This window comes from Mesoplodon mirus (assembly GCF_964341445.2).
Source record: "Mesoplodon mirus genome assembly, chromosome: 7".
Lineage (NCBI taxonomy): Eukaryota > Metazoa > Chordata > Mammalia > Artiodactyla > Ziphiidae > Mesoplodon > Mesoplodon mirus.
The window spans coordinates 55,722,801-55,746,712 of NC_138983.1; the positions used below are offsets into that span (position 1 = coordinate 55,722,801).

Genomic DNA, 23,912 nt, shown 5'->3' on the forward strand with positions numbered 1-23,912 from the left:
CCTCCAGTAATATAATATTGAACAAACTGATAATGGCAGATATCACTGCCTTGTTCCTAAACTTAATGGGAAAGTGTTCAGTATTTCACCATTAAGTATATAATTAGCCATAGGTTTTTCATAGATTCTGCTCTACAGATTTAGAATATTTAGTTCTCTTTCTAGTTTTTGGAAAATTGTGTTTTATCCTTTTTATCAAGAATATGTGTTGAATTGTGTAAAAATATGTGTGGTTTATTTTCCACATGCACTTGAAAAGAACAGGTATTCTGCAGTTACTGAGTGCAGTGTTCTGTAAATGTCAATCAGGTAAAATTGGTTGATAAGATTTTTCAAATCTTGTATATTATTATATTGACTGCTTTTTCCCCTTGAATATGGGTCACACTTTCCCATTTCTTCACATATCTCATTTCTTGTATTTGTTAGATAATCTATTCTAGCAATTTGGAAATCTGTTCTTTCTTCTTTTAGGGGTTGTTGTTGCATTTGGTTGTTTAGTAACTTGCCTGGAATAAATCTGTAGAGCCTGTAGTGTGCAGCCACTAGTGTCTTTCTTATTATTTTTTTTAATTTACTATTATTATTATTATTATTATTGGCTGCATTGGGTCTTCGTTGCTGCGTGCCGGCCTTCTCTAGTTGTGGCGAGGGGGGGCTACTCTTCATTGTGGTGCACGGGCTTCTCATTGCAGTGGCTTCTCTTGTTGCGGAGTACGGGCTCTAGGCACATGGGCTTCAGTAGTTGCAGCACGTGGGCTCAGTAGTTGCGGCACACTGGCCCTAGCACATGCGGGCTTCAGTAATTGTGACGCATGGGCTCAGTAGTTGTGGCTTGTGGGCTCTAGGGCTCATGCAGGCCTCAGTAGTTGTGCTGCACAGGCTCAGTACTTGTGGCTCACAGGCTCTTAGACCGCAGGCTCAGTAGTTGTGGCACATGGGCTCATTTGATCTGTGGCATGTGGGATCTTCCCAGACCAGGGATCAAACTCATGTCCCCTGCACTGGCAGGTGGATTCTTAACCACTGCACCACCAAGGAAGTCCCGCCACTGGTGATTTTCTTATTTTTTGTTTTGTTTCTTGAATTCTTGTCTTTATTTTTAAGCCTTGCTTCCTAGGGATTGCCTCCGTGTCAGCATTGCTAAGTAGTCAACCAGTGACTGGTTACAGTTTGCACTCAAACACCTTAAGCCCATAGGATTTTTGTTTTCTTCAATGGCTCTGTGATGAATCTAATGTATGGGTTAGAGAGCACATTCAAAATTCCTGCAGTTTACAAGTCTGTTGGGCACTCTCATGTCCCCTGTACCTGCATACATGGCCTCAAGTTCTACCAGGAATATGTAGATAGCCAGAGCACTCTTTGGTCTCTCTTGCACATGTGCTTTGCTGGAACTGTTTGGGAGCTTATCGAGGCCTACAATAGCTGGCTCAGTCCTGGTATATCCCTGTTAAATTTCTTTGCTTGCCCCAACCAACACCTCAAAATCAGGCTACCTGTGTTGTTGGCCTCCCCTGTTTGTTTGTTTGTTTGTCACCAAGATTGCTACTGTTTCTCTCAATGCCCCAGGCATGGGGTTTTTCAAGCTCTGCTCCAAATCAAGTGAGACCCTTCCTGAAACAAAGCTGCAGTTTTTCATGGCTTGCCTCTCCCTGTAGAACAATTACCACAATGACTGAGCTGGGGTGGTGGTGTGAGGGGAAAGGGTTAGGAGCAGCCACAGGCTAAGATGTCACAGACTGCTTACGTTTCTTACCAAAGGTTCAGTAATATTTCAGGAATCAACATTTCTCAGTTTGTTGTAAGCCTTTGATCATTTTTGTTTTTGAAATTTTGTCCAGTTTTGATGTTTTGGTTTTTTGAGTTTTGGTTTTTTTAAGAGCATTTTCTGAGCTTCTTACTTTGCCATTCCAGAAGGCCTGCCCTCATCATTCTATATCCTTCCAAATTGTGGATTTATATCTTTTTTCAGTTCTGTTAGGCTTTTTTTAATATAAATTTATTTATTTTATTTATTTATTTTTGACTGTGTTGGGTCTTCGTTGCTGCACGTGGGCTTTCTCTAGTTGCAGCGAGTGGGGGCTACTCTTCGTTGCGGTGCGTGGGCTTCTCATTGTGGTGGCTTCTCTTGTTGCGGAGCATGGGCTCTAGGCATGCGGGCTTCAGTAGTTGTGGTGTGCGGGCTCAGTAGTTGTGGCTCGCAGGCTTAGTTGCTCCGCGGCACGTGGGATCTTCCCAGACCAGGGATCGAACCTATGTCCCCTGCATTGGCAGGCAGATTCTTAACCACCGCACCACCAGGGAAATTCCAGTTCTGTTAGTTTTTACTTCATGTGTGAGTAAAGCTGCCCTAATCATCCATGTACAGGTTTTTGTGTGGACATAAGATTTTCATGTGTGGGCATAAGTTTTCAACTGATTTGGGTAAATATCAAAGAGCACCATTGTTGGCTCGTTATGGTAAGACTGTTTAGTTTTGTAAGAAACTGCCAGACTCTGTCCAAAGTGGCTTTACCATTTTGCACTCCCACCAGCAATGAATGAGAATTCCTATTGCTCCCCAGCATTGCCAGAATTTGGTATTGTCAGTGTTTTGGATTTTGGCCTTTCTAATAGGTGTGTAGTAGTATCTCATTGTTTAATTTGTAAATCCCTAATGACATATGATATAGAGCATCTTTTCATATGTTTATTTCAATGCGTATTTCTTCTTTGGTGAGGTGTGTTTAAATCTTTTGTCCACTTTTTTAAAAAATTGGGTTGTGGGGCCTCCCTGGTGGCGCAGTGGTTGAGAGTCCGCCTGCCGATGCAGGGGATACGGGTTCGTGCCCCGGTCTGGGAGGATCCCATATGCCGCGGAGCGGCTGGGCCCGTGAGCCATGGCCGCTGGGCCTGCGCGTCCGGAGCCTGTGCTCCGCAACGGGAGAGGCCACAACAGTGAGAGGCCCGCATACCGCAAAAAGAAAAAAAAAAAAAAAAAAATTGGGTTGTTCAGTTTCTTACTGTTGAGTTTTTTTTTTTCTTACTGTTAAGTTTTAAGAGTTCTTTGTATATTTTGGATAACAGTCTTATATCAGATATATCTAGTGCAAATGTTTTCTCCCAGTTTGTGACTTGTTTTCTCATTCTCTTAACAGTGTGTTTCACAGAGCAGAAAATTTTCATTTAAATTAAGTCTAGCTTATCAATTCTTTCTTTCATGGACTGTGTTCTTGATGTTGTGTCTACAAAGTCATCCCCATACCCACAATCATCTAGGTTTTCTCCTATGTTATCTTCTAGGAGTTTTACAGTTTTGCGTTTTATATTTAGGCCTATGATCCATTTTGAGTTAGTTTTTGTGAAGGGTGTAAAGTCTGTGTCTAGATTCATTTTTGTGTGTGTGGATGTCCAGTTGTTCCAGCACCATTTGTTTAAAAGACTGTTTTTGCTTCATCGTATTGTCTTTGCTCCTCTGTCAAATATCAGGTAACTATATTTATATGGATCTACTTCTGGGCTCTCTATTCTGTTCCATTGATTTTTTGTCTATTCTTTTATCAACATCACATTGTCTTGATTACTATAGCTTTATAGTAAGTCTTGAAGTCAGATAGTGACTTTGAACTTTGTTCTTTTCTTTCAATATGGTTGGCTGTTCTGGATCTTTTAAGCCTCCAAATAAACTTTAAAATCTGTTTGTCTATATCCACAAGATAACTTGCTGGGATTTTGATTGGGATCGCATTGAATCCATAGATCAAGCAGCGACATTTTAAAAAATTATTATATTTTCCAGCCTATCATTTCTATTTGTCTTTTTTATAACTTTCAGTTCTCTGTTGAGGTTCCTTACTTTCCCTCATTATGTTTATACTTTTCTCTAATGCCTTGAACAAGTTTATAACTATTTTAAGCTCCTTGTCTGCTAATTCCAACATTAATATCATTTACAGATGTTTCTATTACATTATTTTCTTTTGGTTATGAGTCATATTTTTCTGCTTCTTTGCATGTCTACTAATATTTTATTTTATGCTGGACATTATGGATGCTACATTGTTGGGTGTCTGGATTTTGTTGTCTTCTTTAATGGGGTGTTGAGCTTTGCTCTGGCAGATAATTTACTTGTGGATGAGCTTGATCCTTTTGAGGCTGGTGTTTGTTAGGGTGCATCCAGAGTAGCCTTTACTCTAGGGCTAGATTAGCCCTGACCTTAAGGCTTGGTCTTTCTGAGAGTTCTATTGAATGTGCGGAGTACCCAGTGAGACCTCTATATTCTGACTAGTTACAACTCAGCCATATCTTAGCTCTCTGCATGCAGTGGTAGTTATTCAGCTCACAGTTCTCCAGTAGTTGTTCCCTGCCTGGGCTTATGGTGCATCTTCCTCTGCATGTGTCGGGGACACCTATGCATACTTCTGGAGCTCCTTTGCTATGCAGCTCCAGTCTCTCTGAAACCCTGCCCTGCAAATTTCAGCTGCCACAGTAACCCTGAACTTCACCTTCTGTTTCTTCTTCTTAACAAATGTTCTGTTTAGCAACCCCTTCCCTGCATCAGGGTCTAGAAAATGCCTCCAAATTGGGTGATAATGAGGCACATCATATTTGTTTTCTTTCTATTAGGGATAATATTCCTACTTTGCCTGTTGTCCAATGTCTGAAAACAATTTTTTCATATGTTGTATCCAGTTTTGTAGTTGTTCGTGATAGGGCAGCTAATTCAGTACCAGTTACTCTGTGTGACCAGAAGCAGAAATCTGCCATTTTTTAACTGTGTGATCTTGGGCAAGTCAATCTCTCTTAGCCTGATTTTGACATGAGAAAATTGAGGCTTATAATAATTAAATCAAAATGTTGTTGTTAAGATGAAAGAAGTAATACATATCAATTCCTGATCTTAGTGCATAGAACATTTGCAGAAGCGTCACAAATGATTGTTATCACTGCAGTTATGTTACAGTGTGTTAAAATCTCTGCTGGACAGATGTGATGGAAAAGGCGAACAGAGCAACAGACAGGTGAAGAATCATATCTGAAGCCACAAGCTCTCACCATCCCACACAGTAATGGCCCAGCCTGTAGGCTTGGGGTTGTCCTAACCAGCTAGTGACATGCTTGGCTAAAGGATGGTGTTCTTGGAGCCAAGGACCAGGTGAAGGGCACTGTCCATAACAAGAAATGAAAGTGAGAACATCAGACACAATGGAGGCAGTGGGACATATGGGAAGAATACACAGGCTTTGGATTCAGACAGGCATGGATTTCAATCCCACATGTGTTATTTGACTTTAGGTAAACCACATAATCTCATCTATAAAATAGGGGATAATATATATTTTGTAAGGTTGTTCTGAAAATAAGAGATGCCATATGTAAAGTCTCTGATACACAGCTGACACATAATAACTATCATCTGATTATATCACTTCCTTGCTTAATAACTTTCCTTGATTTCTTATTTCCTTTAAAAAAATCCAAACTCCTTAGTATAAGACCTCCTTTTACCTCTTCAGCCTTGAATCTTGCCACTCTGAGCTTCTTTGACTTTCTTCAGCCACATTGAACTATTTTCTTAATCTATCCAGGCCTTTACACTGCCTTTATCTCTGTATGGAACATTATTTCTATCCTTGACTTGGACTTCTATCCTTTCTGTCTTACCAATTTAGATATCGGCATAACTTTATTCACTCATTCTTTTGTTCATTCATTCATCAAACATTTATGGAGGACCCATCATGTAGCAGGTACTGTGATACAGCAGTGAACAAGGTATACACAGTCCCTGTCCTCATTGGAATTCACCCTGCACCCTTACCATATCCACCAGGTCTGGACTTGGGGCCCCTTCTGATATATTTTTATGATGTCCTGTACTTCTCTCTCATAGCCCTTCTCTTAAATATTGTAATTAGTTCTTACCTATAGTTAACCCTCACTAGATTGTAAACTCTGCAGGATCACAAACCATGGTCATCCTAATCTTCACTTTATTTCCACTTCCTAACACATTAAATATTTGTTGAATTAACAGCAAATTACTGAAAAGTCCCCTTGGCCCTGAAACATATCCAGAGCAAGGACTCTGTACAAGGCCCTGTAGGAGGTAAAGATACAGGTCTATCACACCAGCCAAGTGAGGGAAATGACCGGCAAGATCTCTGACTCTTGGGGTCACTCTTGTTAGTGACCCCACTTGGTGAACTAACAAGCCCATTATGATACTCTCTCGAGTCTGCTGGCAGTGATAACTCATGCTGCTCTCCCTACTGACTTTTAGCTTCTGCTGGAGTTTTTCCTTCCTTCTCAGGACTTTTAATGTCCCCAGTCCACAGGGCTCTATTGGCTTCATAGACCCTCTGCTTACGTCTCCAGGAACCACACCAAGTTCTGAGCAACAGCAGCTGCACAGGAGTGCCCTGCTGTCAGCAAATGACTCGACCCCATGTGAGGTACCTTTCAGCTTCCTCCTAGGCCTTGGGGAGTTTCCTGCCTCCACTGGACACCATCTCTAAAGCTTCATCTTCTTTCCTCAATTAAAATTGTCAAAGTCTTGTTGTATTTCCTGTCTCTAAGCGAGAAAATTAAGTATGGCTGGCAACTCAGTTGTTTTTTTTTTTTAATTTTTATTGGAGTATGGTTGCTTTACAATGTTGTGTTAGCCTCCACTACACAACAAAATAAATCAGCCATACACATGGCAACTCAGTTTTATGTTACTTGAAGCAGTGAGAAGGTCATTCTCATGTACTGACAATGAACATCAAATCGGTACAAGCTTTGAGGGGGCAGTCTGCAATGTGTTTAAAAATGCATATCCTTGGGCTTCCCTGGTGGTGCAGTGGTTGAGAGTCCGCCTGCTGATGCAGGGGACACGGGTTCGTGCCCCGGTCCAGGAAGATCCCACATGCTGCGGAGCGGCTGGGCCCGTGAGCCATGGCCACTGAGCCTGCACGTCCAGAGCCTGTGCTCCACAATGGGAGAGGCCGCAACAGTGAGAGGCCTGCGTACCGCAAAAATAAATAAAATAAAAAATGCATATCCTTTGATACAGTAATTCTATTCCTAGGAAGCGATCCTAAGGATAATTTAAAATACATCAAAGATTTGGTTGCAGTTACCCCAAATGCAAGCATAATGCTCAGGAAAAGTTTGTCTCTATCAGACTTGCTTAAAAGTGGCTTATGAGACATTCAATTTTCAGATAAGAGTTACTATTACAAGGTATTTAGATCCAAAGCCTAGCCATCTGCAGGATTTTAGAAGGAGAAAAAGCTCTCCGCTCTGTAAAGCGATAGGGTATTGAGAGGAGTGGACTGAAATGTCTAAGATGAGGCTCTGCCACTGACGTGCCCAATGGTCACCTGCCCTCTCTGGACCTGTTTTCTCACCTATAAAATGGGGTAAAATCTGCCCATTATCTTGGACAGGCGTGTAAGGAGGGCATCCAGCTTTCCCTTTTGTCTGTACTAGAGCTCTCTCTGTAATGACACGGATTGTCTTCCACGGCTTCTCTCTGCCTTTAGAATGACACAGTCCTTCCCACAGCCTCAAGCTTCCCAACAGTCTGGCTCAGCCTACTCCTCTGGCCTCATCTTGGGTACAACCTACCTGTCAGTCACTGTGCAGTCACTAGGTGCTGGAGATAAGACATTCCTCCCCCAGGGTTTTCACGTGTGCTCTTTCCTCTGCCTGAAATCCTGTACCCCCTTTGCCTGGCCAACTCCTACTTATCCGTAAAGTCTAAGCTTAAATGTCACTCTTACCAGGTTATCTTCCCGGATGATCCCCAACATGGTTAGATCCCCCCATTACATCCTGTCATAGTGCCTGCTATGGATCCTTCGTAAGGCTTATCACAATGGTCCTTCAACACCTGTTTACGCCATAATTTATTTGGTTTCCTCTCCCTTTCAAAACTTCATGAGGGCAGGTTCTATTTCTGACTTGCTCATGACTGTGTAGTGTCAGGGCTTGGCAGAGTGCCCAGCCCAGAGACACAAGGTAATTTATTTTTTAAATAAATTTATTTATTTATTTTTGGCTGCGTTGGGTCTTTGTCGCTGCGCGTGGGCTTTTCTTTAGTTGCGGTGAGTGGGGGCTACTCTACATTGCTGTGTGCGGGCTTCTCATTGCGGTGGCTTCTCTTGTTGTAGAGCATGGGCTCTAGGCACGTGGACTTCAGTAGTTGTGGCTCGCGGGCTCAGTAGTTGTGGCTCGCGGGCTCAGTATTTGTGGCTCGCGGGCTCTAGAGTGCAGGCTCAGTAGTTGTGGCACACAGGCTTAGCTGCTCCGCGGCATGTGGGATCTTCCCGGACCAGGGTTTGAACCCATGTCCCCTGCATTGGCAGGCAGATTCTTAACCACTGTGCCACCAGGGAAGTCTCAAGGTAATTTTTTAAATGAATGAATTCTTATCATCCTAGAGCATCAGGGATAGAGATCTAATGGCTTCATTTTACAGCTGACAAAATGAAGGCCCAGAGAAGATAAATGACTTTTCCCAGATCACATGGCCAATGAGTGGAAGAGGCAGTTTTAGAATTCATTCACTCATTCATTCATTCAAAAAATCTTTTCTAAGAGCCTACTATGTTCCAGGCACTGTCCTAGGTGCCGGAGATAGAACGATGGCCAAAGCAGGCCCTGACCTCCTAGGACTTACTACCTGTAGTGGAGGAGATAAGCAGATAAACAAATAACACTTATATAACACATGAGATAGTGATATCTATGAAGAAAGAGATGCTCTAAAGACAAAACCGGTGAGGACTCAAACCCATGTTTTCTGCTTCCAAGTGCAGGCTCTTTCCACTACACCACGCTGCCTGCCCTAAGTAAACAAACAAAACCATAATTTATGAGGCTCCTTCAGCTGCCTGTGTGTGTGCTTGGTGGGGTGAAACCCTCATGAAGTCCGTGAAAAAGGGCCAACATCATCAGAAGCAGCAGCTGACTGGCTTGCCTGCTAAAGCAGGTGTCCCAGCATTAGCCAGCCTGGCCTCTACTGCCCTGAAACTTCACATCTGGCGCCCAAAGAGAGAGGGAGTGTGTTTAAATAAGACAGCTATTGACCAAGTGGATTGAGGAGGGTTGGAGTTGGCTTGTGTCTGGGGATGATGCAAACCACAAGGGGACAGTACTCAGGAGGCGGACAGAAAAAACAGATGGGCTCAAACTGCAGGCGTGACTATTGCCTGAGCACCCCACCCCCATCCCTGGGCGAAGCAGAGGGAGGCCTCTTCGCTGCCGAAGATCTGTTTACTTTTTTCATTTATAAAGGCGCCCTCTGATGCCTGTACTTGGAGAAATCGAATGTGCGCTCAGACCACTGACTTTCCTCTAAACTGTTTCAAGTAGAAATGTGGTTGAAACGAGAGTTCAGAACATAAGCAGAATGACACAACAGCCCACTGAGAGGGAGGGGCGCTGGTGGATCAAGGGGGTCATGGATTGGACAGGTGAGCAGATCACAAGGCTGCCCACTGAAACACTCCCTCCTCACTTTGGCAGAGCATCAGTTCTGATAGTCCAAAGTGTTGTTTATAACATAAAGTAGACGCTCTAATAAAGATGAGTTGAAAAACAAATAAATGAAGGATGACAACTCATTTTTCTCACATAGGGAAGATTAAAGCCCAAAGCACTGCTTTGAAAATAATGATAGTTATCATTTACTGACCAAGCACTATGAACTGGACATTTCATGATCTCTCATCCTCACACTAATCTTGACATAGTTATTATCTTCATCTTAGAGATGAGCAAACTGAGGCTCAGGGAAGTTCAGTGACTTTCGAGAAGTCACACTGGTGGTGAATGGGCACTGAGCTCCAATCTGTCTCTAAAATCCAAGTACTTTCTACAAAACCAAGAAGCGACAGCCACTTGCTGGAGAGCAAAAAGCGACCCTCTCTAGCTGCTCTGATGCTACTCATGTGTTACTGGTTGGGAAGCCACGTAATTCATGTTGTGAGTTATGTACGATTCTAAGTAAGGGTGGGGGGCTTCATGCAGAGGCTTCAGGATAGCTGGTCCCTTATTTTAGGGGTGAGCTTAGGAGTTTGCAGCAAAAACTCACTGCTAGAGTAGAATCATATCATTGCACAATCCCAAGCATAATGGCTGTTCAGTAAGTGCCTGATGTGAACCCTAGTTACAATAAGCAAGACTGCTCACTGCGTTCCACCTCACTGGAAAAGAACTCACGTCAGGAGTGGATGACAACGGGACACTCAGTCTGGCCCTCAAATCCCCCAGCTCTACTGTATGCTAGCCTGGTGGTAGCCTCCCTTAATTTCCTAATTCACAAAATTGGGCTGATATCTACACTTCACAAAATTGTGAGGAATAAATGATAAAGTATACAGAAACACCTGGCATGGAACAGGTGTACAATAAATATGACTTTAGTCATATTTATTCATTATTCATAGGATGAGTTTGGTTGACCAATCTGGGACTATGGGTCATTTTGGCCCAAAGAATTCCAGGGAGATGCAGTCAGTTCCAGGTCTAAATCAGAGTGTGTGTTCGTGCGTCAGAGAACGGCCTACATGGATCCTTAGTGGAACCGTGGAACCAATCCCATCTCCATGGTTTAACGAGGACCATGGCTCAGGCAAGAGCCAGAGGATTTCCAAGCATGAGATGAAGCTGCAAAAGGCTAATCATTCCACATTTGAAGTCACTCCCAATTCTCTCCTGTCCTGAGTTTCCAAGGGGATCAAAGGAATCATTTGCCTAAAACTGAACTAAATCCAACCTCAAGCTTGTTCATCTTGAGAGAGAACAAGCTTTTCCTCGGCTTGTTCTGTCTCAAGATGCAGGTGCAATTTGGCCGACCTATTTCATACTGGTGATTCTCTCTTCAGGCTACAAATGGCGATTTTTCTAATGTACGAATCTGAGATATTAAACTTCTTCAATGGCTTCCTATTGCCTGTAGAGTGAAGTCCAAACTACTAGCAAAGACTTCTGTGATCTGGCCCCTACCTACTTATTTGTCTCATAACCCACTATTCCATCTGTCACTAAACCACTTATAGCTCCCTAAACACTCTGTGCTTTCTCATATGTCTATGTCTTTTATGTAGTATGTCCTGTTCCTTTTGCCTGGGGTGCCCTTCACTTTCCCATTTGGCAAACTTCTATTCTCAGTTTAAGCACTTCATCCTCTGTGAATCCTTAATCCCTGAGGTAGTCACAGACAACCCTTCCCTGGGCTCACCCTTACACAGGGAAGGAAGGACATGGTACAGTGGAAAGAATATAGGTTTCAAGTCAGAAAGCCTGGAGGTTAAACTCTGGCCCTCCTCCCAGGCCAGCTGGAACACCAACCAGAGGGAAAGACATAGTCTTCTAGCCTAATGTATAGTCCACTGGTGTGGTTTTCCTTATGTAAAGACAGATGCGGGGGCTTGTAACCAAAAGATTCAGTGACCTGAACCACTGGTGAGATCATCCCTATCTGGGATTGACAACTCTAAAGGTGTAATTCATTTAACTCCTTTTGTTCCAACCTCCATGTTTGCTCACACACCCATGTGACAGGAAGTCAGCTTCCTATACAGGTTTGCTAATCACAACCACTTGAGTATTCTAGTTCCTCCAATTTCTTGTTACAAATTTATTATTAAAAATAAATGCATCTCACCTTTGCCACTTACTGGCCAAATCATTTAAACTCTGAGCCTCTTTTATCTTCATGTGTAAATGAAAAGTGTGAGGATTAGAGAAAATGGATTGAGCACAAATTTTGGCCCACGGTAAGCACTAATATTATTGTATCATTATAGCACATTTAAATTATTTATCTTTGTCTCTCCCTCCACTAGATAGTAAATCCCTCAAGGGCAAGAAATTCATCTTTATATCCCCCAGCATCTAGCACAACAGTGCTGGGCACATAGAAACTTCTGGCAAAAGTCTGTGAGATGCATAACATGCACACATTTTGCCTTTCCAATGACTGTCAGTTCCAGGAAGGCAGAGAACTTGTTGTGTGCTTTTCTTTCATCTTTCACAGCAGCCACCATGGTTGTGGAGCAAATCAGTAAGGAGTCATTCAAGGCAAACTCATGAGTAAACCAACACATTCTTCTTCTTAGCAGTTGCTCTACAGTGGAAAAGTTACATGTTGTGAGGTCTGAAGACCTTGGTTCTAGCCCTGGTCCACTCCCTTAATGTGAGGTGTTAGGCATACTCATTAAATGACCTTCGCTTGTTTTCTGCAAAACAGGGGAGAGAAAAACCTTGAGGGTTATCACAAGGATGAAATAGGATGAAGTAAAGCACCATGTAAAGGTGGAATATAACTAAGAGGGACAAGGGAAACACTTCTATCAGGCTTTATGGTTTTCAGGAAAATAGTTCTGCTTCCTGTACATCCCATTCCAGGAGAGAATAAAAAAGCACAATACCATGATTATGCTATATTTATGTAATCTTCACATATATCTTTTAGGAAAACCTGGTTTTGAGAAGACTCCCTTGGCCTAATTCAGAGCAATCAGTGGCTAACAAGTGTCCTGAGGCCACTTTACTACCTGCATGGCTTAAATAGGGCAAAAAATGCCAAATTTCTTTTTGATTTTCTTACAAAGGTTAAGTCAAAGGCAAGGCCAAGAGTTGGACAATCTTTTCCAAGGAAAAAGTGTTCTTGATTTAAACTAAAAGCAACCAAATGGATTACTTAGGGAACTATGCTCTGTTCAGAAGAGTTTCCTGATGATCTAAAATTAATTATAAAACTTTATTCTAGCCTCTCTTTACCTTCTTCTTAACATTTATTAGTCTACTTATCTAACTTTGTAATTTAGTAAGTATGGTATACTGAACATAATTGAATCTTTGTTTACAGATTCAAGACCATGTGGCAGGGATGCTGCAGGGAGGACTCATGCAGCAGATGGGTGGCTGAGTTAGATAAACATTAAGATCACCTTCAAATCTGACAATCTGGGATCTGAACAACTTAGTTGTAATTTCACTTGTAAAAACGAACATGAATCATCATGGGCAGTGTGGCAATGTGAACTAATATATAGCCAAGAGCAGTATAGCACAGTGGTTAAGACTGCAGGCACTAAAGCCAAATTGTCAAGATTGATATCCTGGCTCTGTCGCTTGCTAACTCTGTGACCTTGAACAAGTTTCGTTATTTCTCTGATTCAGTTTCTTCATGTGTAAAATGGAAATTAAAGTACCTGTCTCTTAGGGTTGCTGTAAGGATTAAGAGTTAATATATCTGGGGGCAGGGGCAAAATAGGGATAGGGGATTAAGACATACAGACTACTAATATAAAACAAATAAGCTACAAGGATATATTTTACAACACAGGGAATATAACCAATATTTTATAACTATAAGTGGACTATAACCTTTAAAAATTGTGAATTAGTATGTTGTACACCTAATATTGTACATCAACTATACCTCAATTAAAAAAAGAAGCTAGGGGCTTCCCTGGTGGCGCAGTGGTTAAGCATCCACCTGCCAATGCAGGGGACACGGGTTCCAGCCCTGGTCTGGGAAGATCCCACATGCCGCGGAGCAACTAAGCCCGTGCGCCACAACTACTGAGCCCGTGTGCCACAACTACTGAAGCCTGTGCTCTGCAACAAGAGAAGCCACCGCAATGGGAAGCCCTCGGCAACTAGAGAAAGTCCACGCAGCCACGGAAGACGCAACGCAGCCAATAAATAAATAAAATAAATCTATTAAAAAAAAAAGAAGCTAATACCTTTAACATTCTTGGAACAGTGTCTGGTACATAGTAGGTGCGCAAAAAAATATGAGTTATCCTGCTTTGTGTTAGCTTAATATATGTCAGAATACTAGGGACTGACTGCCCATGAAACATTTCATTAAAGCCTGAAAACAACTAAGGTAGACAGTGTAGCTCATTCTAAAGATGAGGAAACAAGTTCTCGGAGGATGAGTGTCTTACCTAAGGTCAGTGCCTTAAACAGGGTTTGAATCCAGAGCCCTCTGCCTCCCAACTTGTGTTATTTCCATCACAGCACCCTGCTTCCCCAGTATGTCAAAATTATTGAGTGTGTGCAAAACTGAGTTGAATTCATGCTGATCCAATATATGTAGATCCTGTAAACTGCCTTTTGGAATAACGCTGGGTACCTGCTTGCTATCTTGTCAATACTCTCAGTTTTAAGGTAGGGCAGAAATAACCCTGTCAAGGATTCACTTTATCATGGTTTACTTATACCATGATTGTGTAAATGGTGATGTTCAAACAGCTAGATAAAAACCCACTAAAGGGACTTCCCTGGTGGTCCAGTGGTTAAAACTCTGCACACCAATGCAGGGGGCCTGGGTTCGATCCCTGATCAGGGAACTAGATCCCACGTGCTGCAACTAAAGGAGCCCACATTCCGCAACTAAAGATCCCACATGCCACAACTAACAGAGCCCGCATGCCACAACTAAAGATCCCACGTGCTGCAACTAAGACTCAGTGCACCCAAATAAACATTTTTTTAAAAATCCACTAAAATGGTGAACCTTCCTTAGCCTGTTTCTTGTCTTAAATTCTTTGTTATTCTTTACACAGGACTATAAATTTTCGCCCATTATGATTATCCAGGTTCTCTTCTGAATTAAGTTCCTCTTACCACTCATCTAAGCATCATCTCAGTTGATATCTAATGCTATTTAGTGTGCCTGTCCTCCACTCAAAAATGATAGCCTCTGCGCTCTTGCAATCCCTCAAGTATCTTATCCAGAACTAAACATAACTAATATTCAACAACTGTTTGACCCTCTGGATTTGAATGACCCAAAGTAGATGCTAAACAATGTGGTTTTTCCATTCTTCAAGAGCAGTTCAATAAAAGACATAAGAACCTTGAGAAAGAAAGCCTTAAAAGACTGAAAAAAAAAAGAAGTTAAAGAAGGACTAGCTGTGAAGAACTTTGAATATTAAAAAAAAAAGGGGGGGGGTGCTTCCCGGGTGGTGCAGTGGTTGAGAGTCCGCCTGCCGATGCAGGGGACATGGGTTCATGCCCTGGTCCGGGAAGATCCCACATGCCGCGGAGCGGCTGGGCCCGTGAGCCATGGCTGCTGAGCCTGCGCGTCTAGAGCCTGTGCTCCGCAACGGGAGAGGCCGCAACACTGAGAGGCCCGCGTATCGCAAAAGAAAAAATAAAAAAAGAGGGGGAGAAGCCAAAGTGAAGCCTCAAGAAACAAGGAGTCTGGCAAAAGCAAATGAGAAAAAAGAAGGGGAGAGGTGGCAGAGGAGCCACATGATATTTAGGGTTTGAAATGAAGAGGAATTCTAGAGTTAAGGTGGGTTTGGATCAGAAGCCTTCCCAAGTTTCTCAGGCTAAAGAGCCTGGGTGGCAATCTGTGGGTGGCCCACACTTAAGAATACAAAAAAACTGGACACGGATACAAGTGGTGAGAAGTGTCATGCAGCAGGGAGTGGCAAGAGTCCATCCTCAATGCAGTCATTTGGGTACAACGTGCCCTTCAGAGAGGGCATAGTGACAGCATGGGCTAATTTACAGAGCCGCCAGGGTAATAACTCAAAAAGCAATACTGCCTTCTCACAACAAAACGAGGCAGCCCCAGAATGTTTTGTGGTGGTAAAAAGCTGCATTACAGCATACTGAGATCCCGGAACCAATGAAAGGAGACAAGTTTACCAAAACGAGTCTTGACACAGAGTACGTTTCTGGCAAATACATTATTATGCACTCACTCTACTCAGGTCCTGGAGCAACTCTTTCGTTTCCTTATATGGCCCTTCTCTTCAGCTCTCTCCTGTATAATAACTAATGTCTTCTTAGAGAAACAAAGAAAAGGAATAGAACTGTTCCACTCGTCCTCCTCCGTTTTTTTCAGGGAAATGAGTAGAGGCTCATATCATTCAGAGTGTCAAAGAAGAACTACCAGTTTTTGAAATCACTTTTTAAAAACTGAAATCATTTCTGCTAGAGAAAGCTGCTTTGATGGGGGGAGGCAAGGGAAAATACTGCAACTGCCTACCCTGACTGCCAGAATTAAGCAGTCTTACTTTAGCCAGAACATTTTTCTTTAATTCCATTAGAACTTTAATTTGAATACTACTAGAACTAAGATACGATGGGCAAGCATGGGTAGAAACACTCCCTGTATGGCACACAAAATCTAAGAAAATGCCAGCTGTCACGCTTAAATAAAAATCAACTTCTAATGTTACTCCTCTTCTTAAAATTCTTTGATTGGCCCTCATAGTCTTCAAATAAAATCCAAACTCCTTAGCAGGACCCCAACTTCACTTCCCAATATATTTCCCTCCCTATTCCCAAATTCTCATAGTCCATTTGTCCCCAAAAGTCATGTTCCTCTACCTGGAAAATCCTTTCCATTCTCTTTGCTTGGTAAAATCCTACTCATCCTTCAAAAAAACTCTTGGCTTCCTCTCCTTCAGGAAGACGTCCTCAACACCCCCCCTCCTATGAGCTGAGGACCCTGCGCTTATTTATCATTGCACTCACCATGTGATGCTATGATTTCACTTTACTTTCTTGTCCCTTCCACTAGTTCCTGAGGACAAGTGCCAAATTCTAGGATTCTACCTTCTAGTGCTCAGGACAGAAGCGTGACCTATAGGAGATATACAATAAATGTTTTAATGAATAGTAAATATAGCCATCTACGAATCTCACTTTCTCTCAATAATATACTCTCTAAAACCTTTCATAAAATAGGGTAACTATCTTCCCTCTTTGACCACACTGACAGCCAGAATGAATATTTTGAAAGAGTGTAACAACTGGGTCATATCCTTGATAACATTTCAGGAAGATGGTGGCGGACTGCATCATTTATGACATCAAGAAGGAAGCCATCATTTGCAGAGCACCGACGTGTGCCGAATTTATTCTGTATACACATTACTTCACTCTTGGTGGCCCATGGTAACTTGTTTGAGCTCTATTTTGATAAAGAATCTGAGGCTTAGAAATCTGCCCAAGGTCACAGAGCCAGCAAGTGGTGAAGCCAGACTAACACAATGTGCAAGATCAGGACTAGATTTTCTTCTAAAGGAACTAAAAAATGAGGCCGGCTGAATCTAAGATTTCCCACAGGACTGAAAAAATGATGAAGACAGCAAATAACTTGTCCATCTCAGACTATGGGTATGCAGTTTTAACAATATAAACTGAAAACCAGCCTTGTTCCTGTTCAGAGTTTAAATAATTGCATACACTGTTGCCATCCTGTCAAATAACAGATTCATCAGACAATCAGTTTGAAGCACTGTTTTAAAACAACTTCTCAAATTTATTTAACTCATGTGGATAACATGGTAGAGTTTTTTTTTTTTTTTTTTTTTTTTTTACAGAAAGAAGGAAACAGCCAGCACTTACTACTCACTAAGCCTTGCAGACGGCTCAGAGTGTAGGCAGCATACTGGGCACAGTGACCACAGGATTTGCATTATGCTTGCAAAGACAGAACTCCACCAGCACCAGAGTTTTCCAATTCAAAATGTGATTTAATTAGAGATCCCAGCATGATAATTTTTTTTAAAGGCTGGATTGTTGCTTTTTTTTCTTTAATTTTCCATTTCTATTTAGAAAAAATGACTAGAGGCAATGGCGAAAATAACCATTTAAAAGGGATTCCTCTCCAGAAGTTTTTTGTAAAGTTAAATCCAGCCTTTCCACCCTTCTCTCCATCCTTTTACATTTTAAAAAGAAAGGAGTTTGGAATGTGTCAACCTTTACTCAGCTTGCTGCACAAAGCCCCTGCCTTCTCAAGTTGTAGACGTAATGCAATGCTGGGACTAATCTCCCAAACCTCTGGTTTTAATCAAGTCCACGGGGTGCCTGGCTGGAGGGCCCTGGGTGACAGTTGCTAAAGAAGCTCCTATTAATCTAAGGTCAGTCACAATCCTAACCTTAAACAGTAGACGGCTGACTGCATCACTTACGACACACACCAGGCGAAGGCAGAAGCAAGAAGCAAGTCAGATGTCCCTCGTCTGTTAAGTCATGAGTCACTCCAGCAGCTGAGCCTGTGCTCCTTTCCCCAGAGCTCACTGTGCAAGGTCACCGCCACACCACCTCCATCCCCTGAGCTCACTGTCCAGCCATAAAGGAAGGTGCTTCCAAGTTATCACTGGAATAAATGATTTTCCATAAGTAACAAATGAAAATGTTTAGATCTACCAATGACTCAGTCTCTCCATCTCTTCTAGGGGAGCTTGTACTTCTAAACATGTGAGGAAGTTAAAAATACAGAGGAGCAGCATCAATATACAATGTGCTTTACCTCTTCCTCATTACCTTCCTGGAAAATTGTTGTTCCTAACATTCAGTTTCCTTGAAAAGGAGAAATTTTACTTAACTGTTGTACATTGCAGGTAAGAAGGGACTTCTCTTTTTAGCCTTCATTTCACTGTATGGGTTTCCCTCTCTAGGTACTGAGAGTGGGAAAGGGAGAGAGAGGAGGAGACAAAAATCACAAAGTGTAGTATAAAGCACAGCCTGTGTCAGCAACATGACAAGTCCTCTAATGTCATCAATGTTGACTCTAAGTAATTTCTGGTGGGGTTGAATACATCATTACATTTTTATTTGTGCTCTACCTGAGGCTTTTCCCTAACCACTAATTGCGAATAAAGAGCTCGAGAGTAAGAGCTTTTGTGAAAGGGCTAGAAAACAAGTAATGTGCTGGTCTGTGGCCAGGTGTCAGTGTACTTTATAATGGAGGAAAAGAGGATTACCGGGAGATTTTTGTTTCAGCCTTTAGTCCAACCAAGATTTAAAAGACTTACAGAAAATGCTTCACACAGAAGTGTGGTAGTGGGGAAGGGAGGATGGGGAAGTGGTAAACACATCCAGTAAAATTCAGGCATAAAAGAATACCCACACAAGTCCACAAAATACAAAAGAACAAGGAGGATCACTTCCTGAGCCATAAATGGATGGATAAGGGCACAGGGTGGGTAGGGCACAGTGGATTAGCCACTAACGGCTTCAGTGATAATTCTGAAACCTGTTCCAATTTATTTTTGGAATGAATTCTTCTCCTGGACGGGTCAAAATTGTGCTTTAAAAATGTTGGAAGATAACAGCTTTTGAAATATTCTTTTGCCTCTTGCTTCCAGGTGATTTCCTTTTTGTTGAAAACCAGAAGCCGTATAAACCTGACAGGATGGAAAAACAGTCTTTTGATAAAGATGAGGTGAGGCACTGGATGAACTTACACAGTAAGTGAGAGTCTGTATGTCTTGGTCTTGTCCCTTGACCACTCCACATCTCTGGACCTAACAGAGATGGCAGTTCACTTTCTCTGGAAGAAGCCAGTAATGGACACTTGTCTATTGGCTTTGCCCAGAGCAGCAGTTCCTTTCTTTGGGCCCTTTCGTTCCTCTTTGGGTTCCTTTTTCAGAGTCATGGCGGGAGGCCTATGTACAGAGGAAGTCTTCATCTTAAGCTCTTCTTCACTATCTGTGCAGGATTCACTCTCGTAGACCTTTTCAGTTACTGAAAGAACAAAGGAAAAACTGGGATATGAGTGCGTTGAGTCATTTAGAACACTGCTCTCTCGAGAGAATGAGATGTCTGGTTCACTCCAATCCCCTCAGACCCACTGACCAAGGGAGGTGTGCTCACTAACCACCACAGCTCAATCCTGCTGGGAGATCAGATCCCGCCTCAGGGAGGAAGCAGCATTTTGAGCTCACACAGCCTCTAGCTGGGGCTCAAAATCAACATTCACCCTTACTCCGTCACTGCTATGCCCCATGCCTTTAAGTGGGCCCTTATCATGTGGTTGCCCAAATCCTGCATTTGGGCCTTGGTCTATGCTTAGCTAACTTGTTGAGCTCTACATCAGAACTATCTGCATCTCAAACACCTACTTCTACCTCCATGCTTTGACTGACTTCTTCAGTCTCACCTCCCTGACCCACAGTGCCTGCCATTTCCATCACTGGTTTTCCTGGTCTTAAGCTCTGCTCTACCAGCCAGTCCCCATCCTGCCTAGCCAGACTCATTGCCATGGACCCTCCTGGCTAGTCCTATCCTGATGTCACCCACTGTGAACTGGAGATTAGCTACTCAACTATTCAGTTCTTGGTTCTCAGTGACCCAGGATTTAGTAATGGTCTACATCATGAAGAATGACTATCTCAAGCAAACTTGGTCAGATGACAAACTTGATAGTTTTAAGGAAGGACAATGAGAAAATGAGAAAAAGTTCCCAGTGTTTTTACTCCCTGTCAGCCAAGGGTGTATTTTGCCTTTTCTCCTACCAATAAAATTCACTGATCCCTCCCCACTGGAAACTTTAAAAAAAATTATACCAGTGAGGAGTCACTATAAGGAAGCCCCAAAGGGCACAGGCACAGACAATCGCTTCCAACAATGATGTCCCAGAACTGATGAGGGTCTCTTCAATACTACTGCAGTGCACACACCAACCACAAGAAACAGTACAATGCCACCCTCCTGTGACTTTAGAGAGATGCAGCAGCTGTACAGTCAACGTCATCTAAATCCTTTCTCAGCAAATGATGGAAAAAGGAAAACACCTTTTCTTAGCTGAATAGAGTAACCTAATATGCATAATACTCAAATGAGTAAAGTGAAAGGTATTTTTTCCCATTAACAAACAATGATAGTTTTAAACTCTTGATTATTGATCATTTCTTTCTAATAAAATATATCCACCGAACTGTTCTAGAGGCATAGGCTTTGGAATCAAATACACCTGTGTTCTAATACCTAGTCTGTCACTTACATAATCTCAAATTTTAATGTGTATCAGAATTACTTGAAGGCTCATTTAAACACGTATGGCTGGGCTTTATTTCCAGAGTTTTAGATTCAATAGGTCTGGGGTGAACCCAAGAATTTGCTTTTCTAACATGTTCCCAGGTGATGCTGACATGCTGCTGGCCTGGGGACCACACCTTGAGAATCACCATTCTTTGCTCCCCTGTAAAAGGTGATATGCTGCCCTACGAAATGTACAAATACACCCAGTAATCTTTGGCAAGCACTCTTCAGTGCTATATTTTCCCCTTGCAATGGGCCACGCTGGAGGTCAACTGGCTATAACCAGTGGAGTATTCCTTCACCTTATTCATCTATTCTTATTAAGGTTGCATAATCAACAGTCCCCTCCCTAAGAGTTCCTAGGATTTGTCATTACTTTCAACAGCCTAGAATTCACTTTGGCTGACCCCTGTCAAGTAAGAGGCTAAAAAAACACCAGTAAGCTTTAAATATATACTAAGCGTTCTTGAAGATCTTAAGGCTCCACAGACCAGAGGCATTAGCATCTCCCATGAGCTTATTAGAAACACAGAATCTCAAGTCCTAACCCAGGCCTACTGAATCAGAATTTGAATTTTGTCAAGATCTTCAAGTAATGCATCTACTCAACAAAGTTTAAGAAATGCAGCTCTAAGATACTTCAGGAATTTCCATGGTATACCTGTTAGTTCAACAATTATGATCCCAGAACATCATCCCCATCCTGATGCAACTTCAAAAGCATTAATTACATAACTGGATCTTAGAACAAAATTATGAGCTGTTATTTACTCAATATCTCAAATTAGGGAATTCCAAAGAGCCACCTACAGATATAGAAAAGACAAGACTTGCTCCTCCATAAGCTATATTATGTATTCAAATGGCGGCATGTCTGTAATATTAAACTTCAGCATCAATTAGCTCATTATTTCATGACTAACCACTGGTTGTCTCATTGCCGATTCTGTGCAACGCACTGCTTGAGGGAGTTAAAAACCAGTCAGGGCAGCACCAACAGAATTTCTTAAGCAGAACACTCTGTATATACCTTAAGAGCTAAAAGGAGCATTTCTATATTCAAAGCTGTGGCTACTTCAAACTACAGAACAAAGGAGATTTCAACTTAAAAATACAGGACCTTTATTTTAGCTGAACAACACGCCACTTTTCTGGGCTGCCATAAAAACAGGCCCAGTTTGCATGGGTAAAAGAATTATTTTCCACTCAACTGTCTTGCTCTTAGAAATCCACCCTGTCCAGAAGTCCACCCCAAATTTATCTCAGGGGCCCAACTCCCCAGTCCCTGTAGTAAACTCACAGAAAGGGAAAGATCAGCTTTTTAAACCCACAGACCAACTCCCATCCAGCACAGGACAGGAGAAGCCCCCTGTGCTGGTACATTTGGAACAGTCTGAGCAGAGAGAGGAAAGCAGAACTCCTTTGTTGGTTACAGGAGCCAAGATTCATTAGGTTGAGCTTGGACTAAAAACCTTAAAAAAAAATGTGCTATGTGAGCACAGTTTTCATTGTTGCATCCAAGGCTCTTAATAGTCCTGTCTGGAGACAGGAGTACAAAAAAGTTCACATCCCATACCTGGCCAAAACTTGAGTACTATGTTTTGAACAAAGCAATAAGTAATTAGCCACAAATTCCCAATGAACTCCCATAAAGATATTCCTGACACTTTTCTTTTGGGGTAGCAGGAGGGAAAAACTGGCAATGATGCTTCAGTCCTCTTAAGTTTAAAAGAATAAAAAATTCAACAGTAAGTACGTAAATTACCATTAACAGTCAAACCAAGAGGCTTGAAATTCATTACTAGAAGACTAAAAGCAAAAAACAAACAAATACAACAAAAAAAGACCAAAATCCAGAATTCATAGGCACAAGAAAGTTAGCACTGAAAAGACAGAAATTTCCTGTGTAGAAATTTTATTCCCAATCACATGCTACAATTAAAATGGCAGAGGCCTTTTCAGATGAGTGGGAGGTGGGGAATGGGAGAGGGCTCAAGACTGATGAAAGGTCTTCACTAGTTTTAAGAACCACATTGCCTAGGGAAAGTTGATTCTTCAGAGTCTATCAATCTTTTTAAGACAAAAATTTGAACCAGAAAAAGAAAATCAAGAAAGGGAAAAAATACTTCTCTCTAGGAGAGCCAGCATGTGGCAGGTGCCACAGGAAAGGAGAAATGACAATTCTCGGCTATCTCACTAACAAACGGTTGAAGAGCCTAAACCCACAACTTTTTACAAACACAAAAGACAGTACCAGGATCTGAACATCTCATCGGGCCTCAAGTGCTAAATCCTAAAAGCCCCACAGAAGTCGGTCAATCGTGGTAGAACAAGCTAAAACATGGCTGAAGAATCAAGCAATGACTTGACGCATGAATTCTAATTTCCCTCTAGGCCTCCATAAAAAGCACATGCTTTTACCTAACATGGCTTACAAGCAGGAAACATAAAGGAAGTGATTTGGATGAGTCAGACCCCTCTATAGAACAAATGGGACAAAACACAAAGAAGACTCTTGACACTCTCTTCAGAGTCTAGTCATCTATAGGAGCTTCTTTTCCACTGTTCAATGTATAAAACAAACATTCAAAAAAACCCCAAATGTTTCTCAATGTCTATGATTTAAAATTGGTATTGTGGTTTCCATCTTGAAAGTGTTTTTTAAATATATTACTTCACATGAATCTTCACAACAATCCCACATGTAGGCAAAATGGTATTTTCCCTCCACTCCACAGATCAAGAAACTCCCCACCAGAGATGATGTGACTTTTATGCAAGATCTCAAGCATATTACCCAAACAGGAACCCAGGTCTTCTGACTCTAGTTGTAGTGTTCCCTATATTCCACTACTCAAAGTGTGGGCCACAGGAAAGCAGCCCAGCACCACCTGGGGATGAATCATATGCATATTAAAGTCTGAGGCACCCTGCTCTGTAAGGGATTAAGGTGCTCTCCACAGTAATAACTCTATCTCTGGATTTGGAGTCAAAAATTTTTCTTACCTATGCAGCCCTCCTCATCCACAAAGGCTTTAGATTTTAGCACACGTTTTCGTTTTCTTTTGTTTTCTCCACTTGAGCCCTAAAAGATCATAGGAAGATCAGAGGATACAACATTAAATTGACCA

General features: G+C 42.0%; 1 protein-coding gene across 1 annotated transcript in view; it reads right to left on the minus strand.

Annotated features, from left to right (window-relative positions):
• Positions 1 to 18,729: 18,729 nt before the first annotated feature.
• POLD3 (DNA polymerase delta 3, accessory subunit) overlaps positions 18,730 to 23,912 on the minus strand; it is a 39,372-nt gene continuing 34,189 nt past the window's right edge. Inside the window, exons 11-12 of the mRNA XM_082627120.1 lie at positions 23,788 to 23,866; positions 18,730 to 19,485 (exon numbers count right to left, since the gene is read on the minus strand). Coding sequence (XP_082483246.1) covers positions 19,283 to 19,485; positions 23,788 to 23,866 — 282 coding nt within the window. The 3' untranslated portion in view covers positions 18,730 to 19,282. The remainder of the gene's footprint in view (positions 19,486 to 23,787; positions 23,867 to 23,912) is intronic.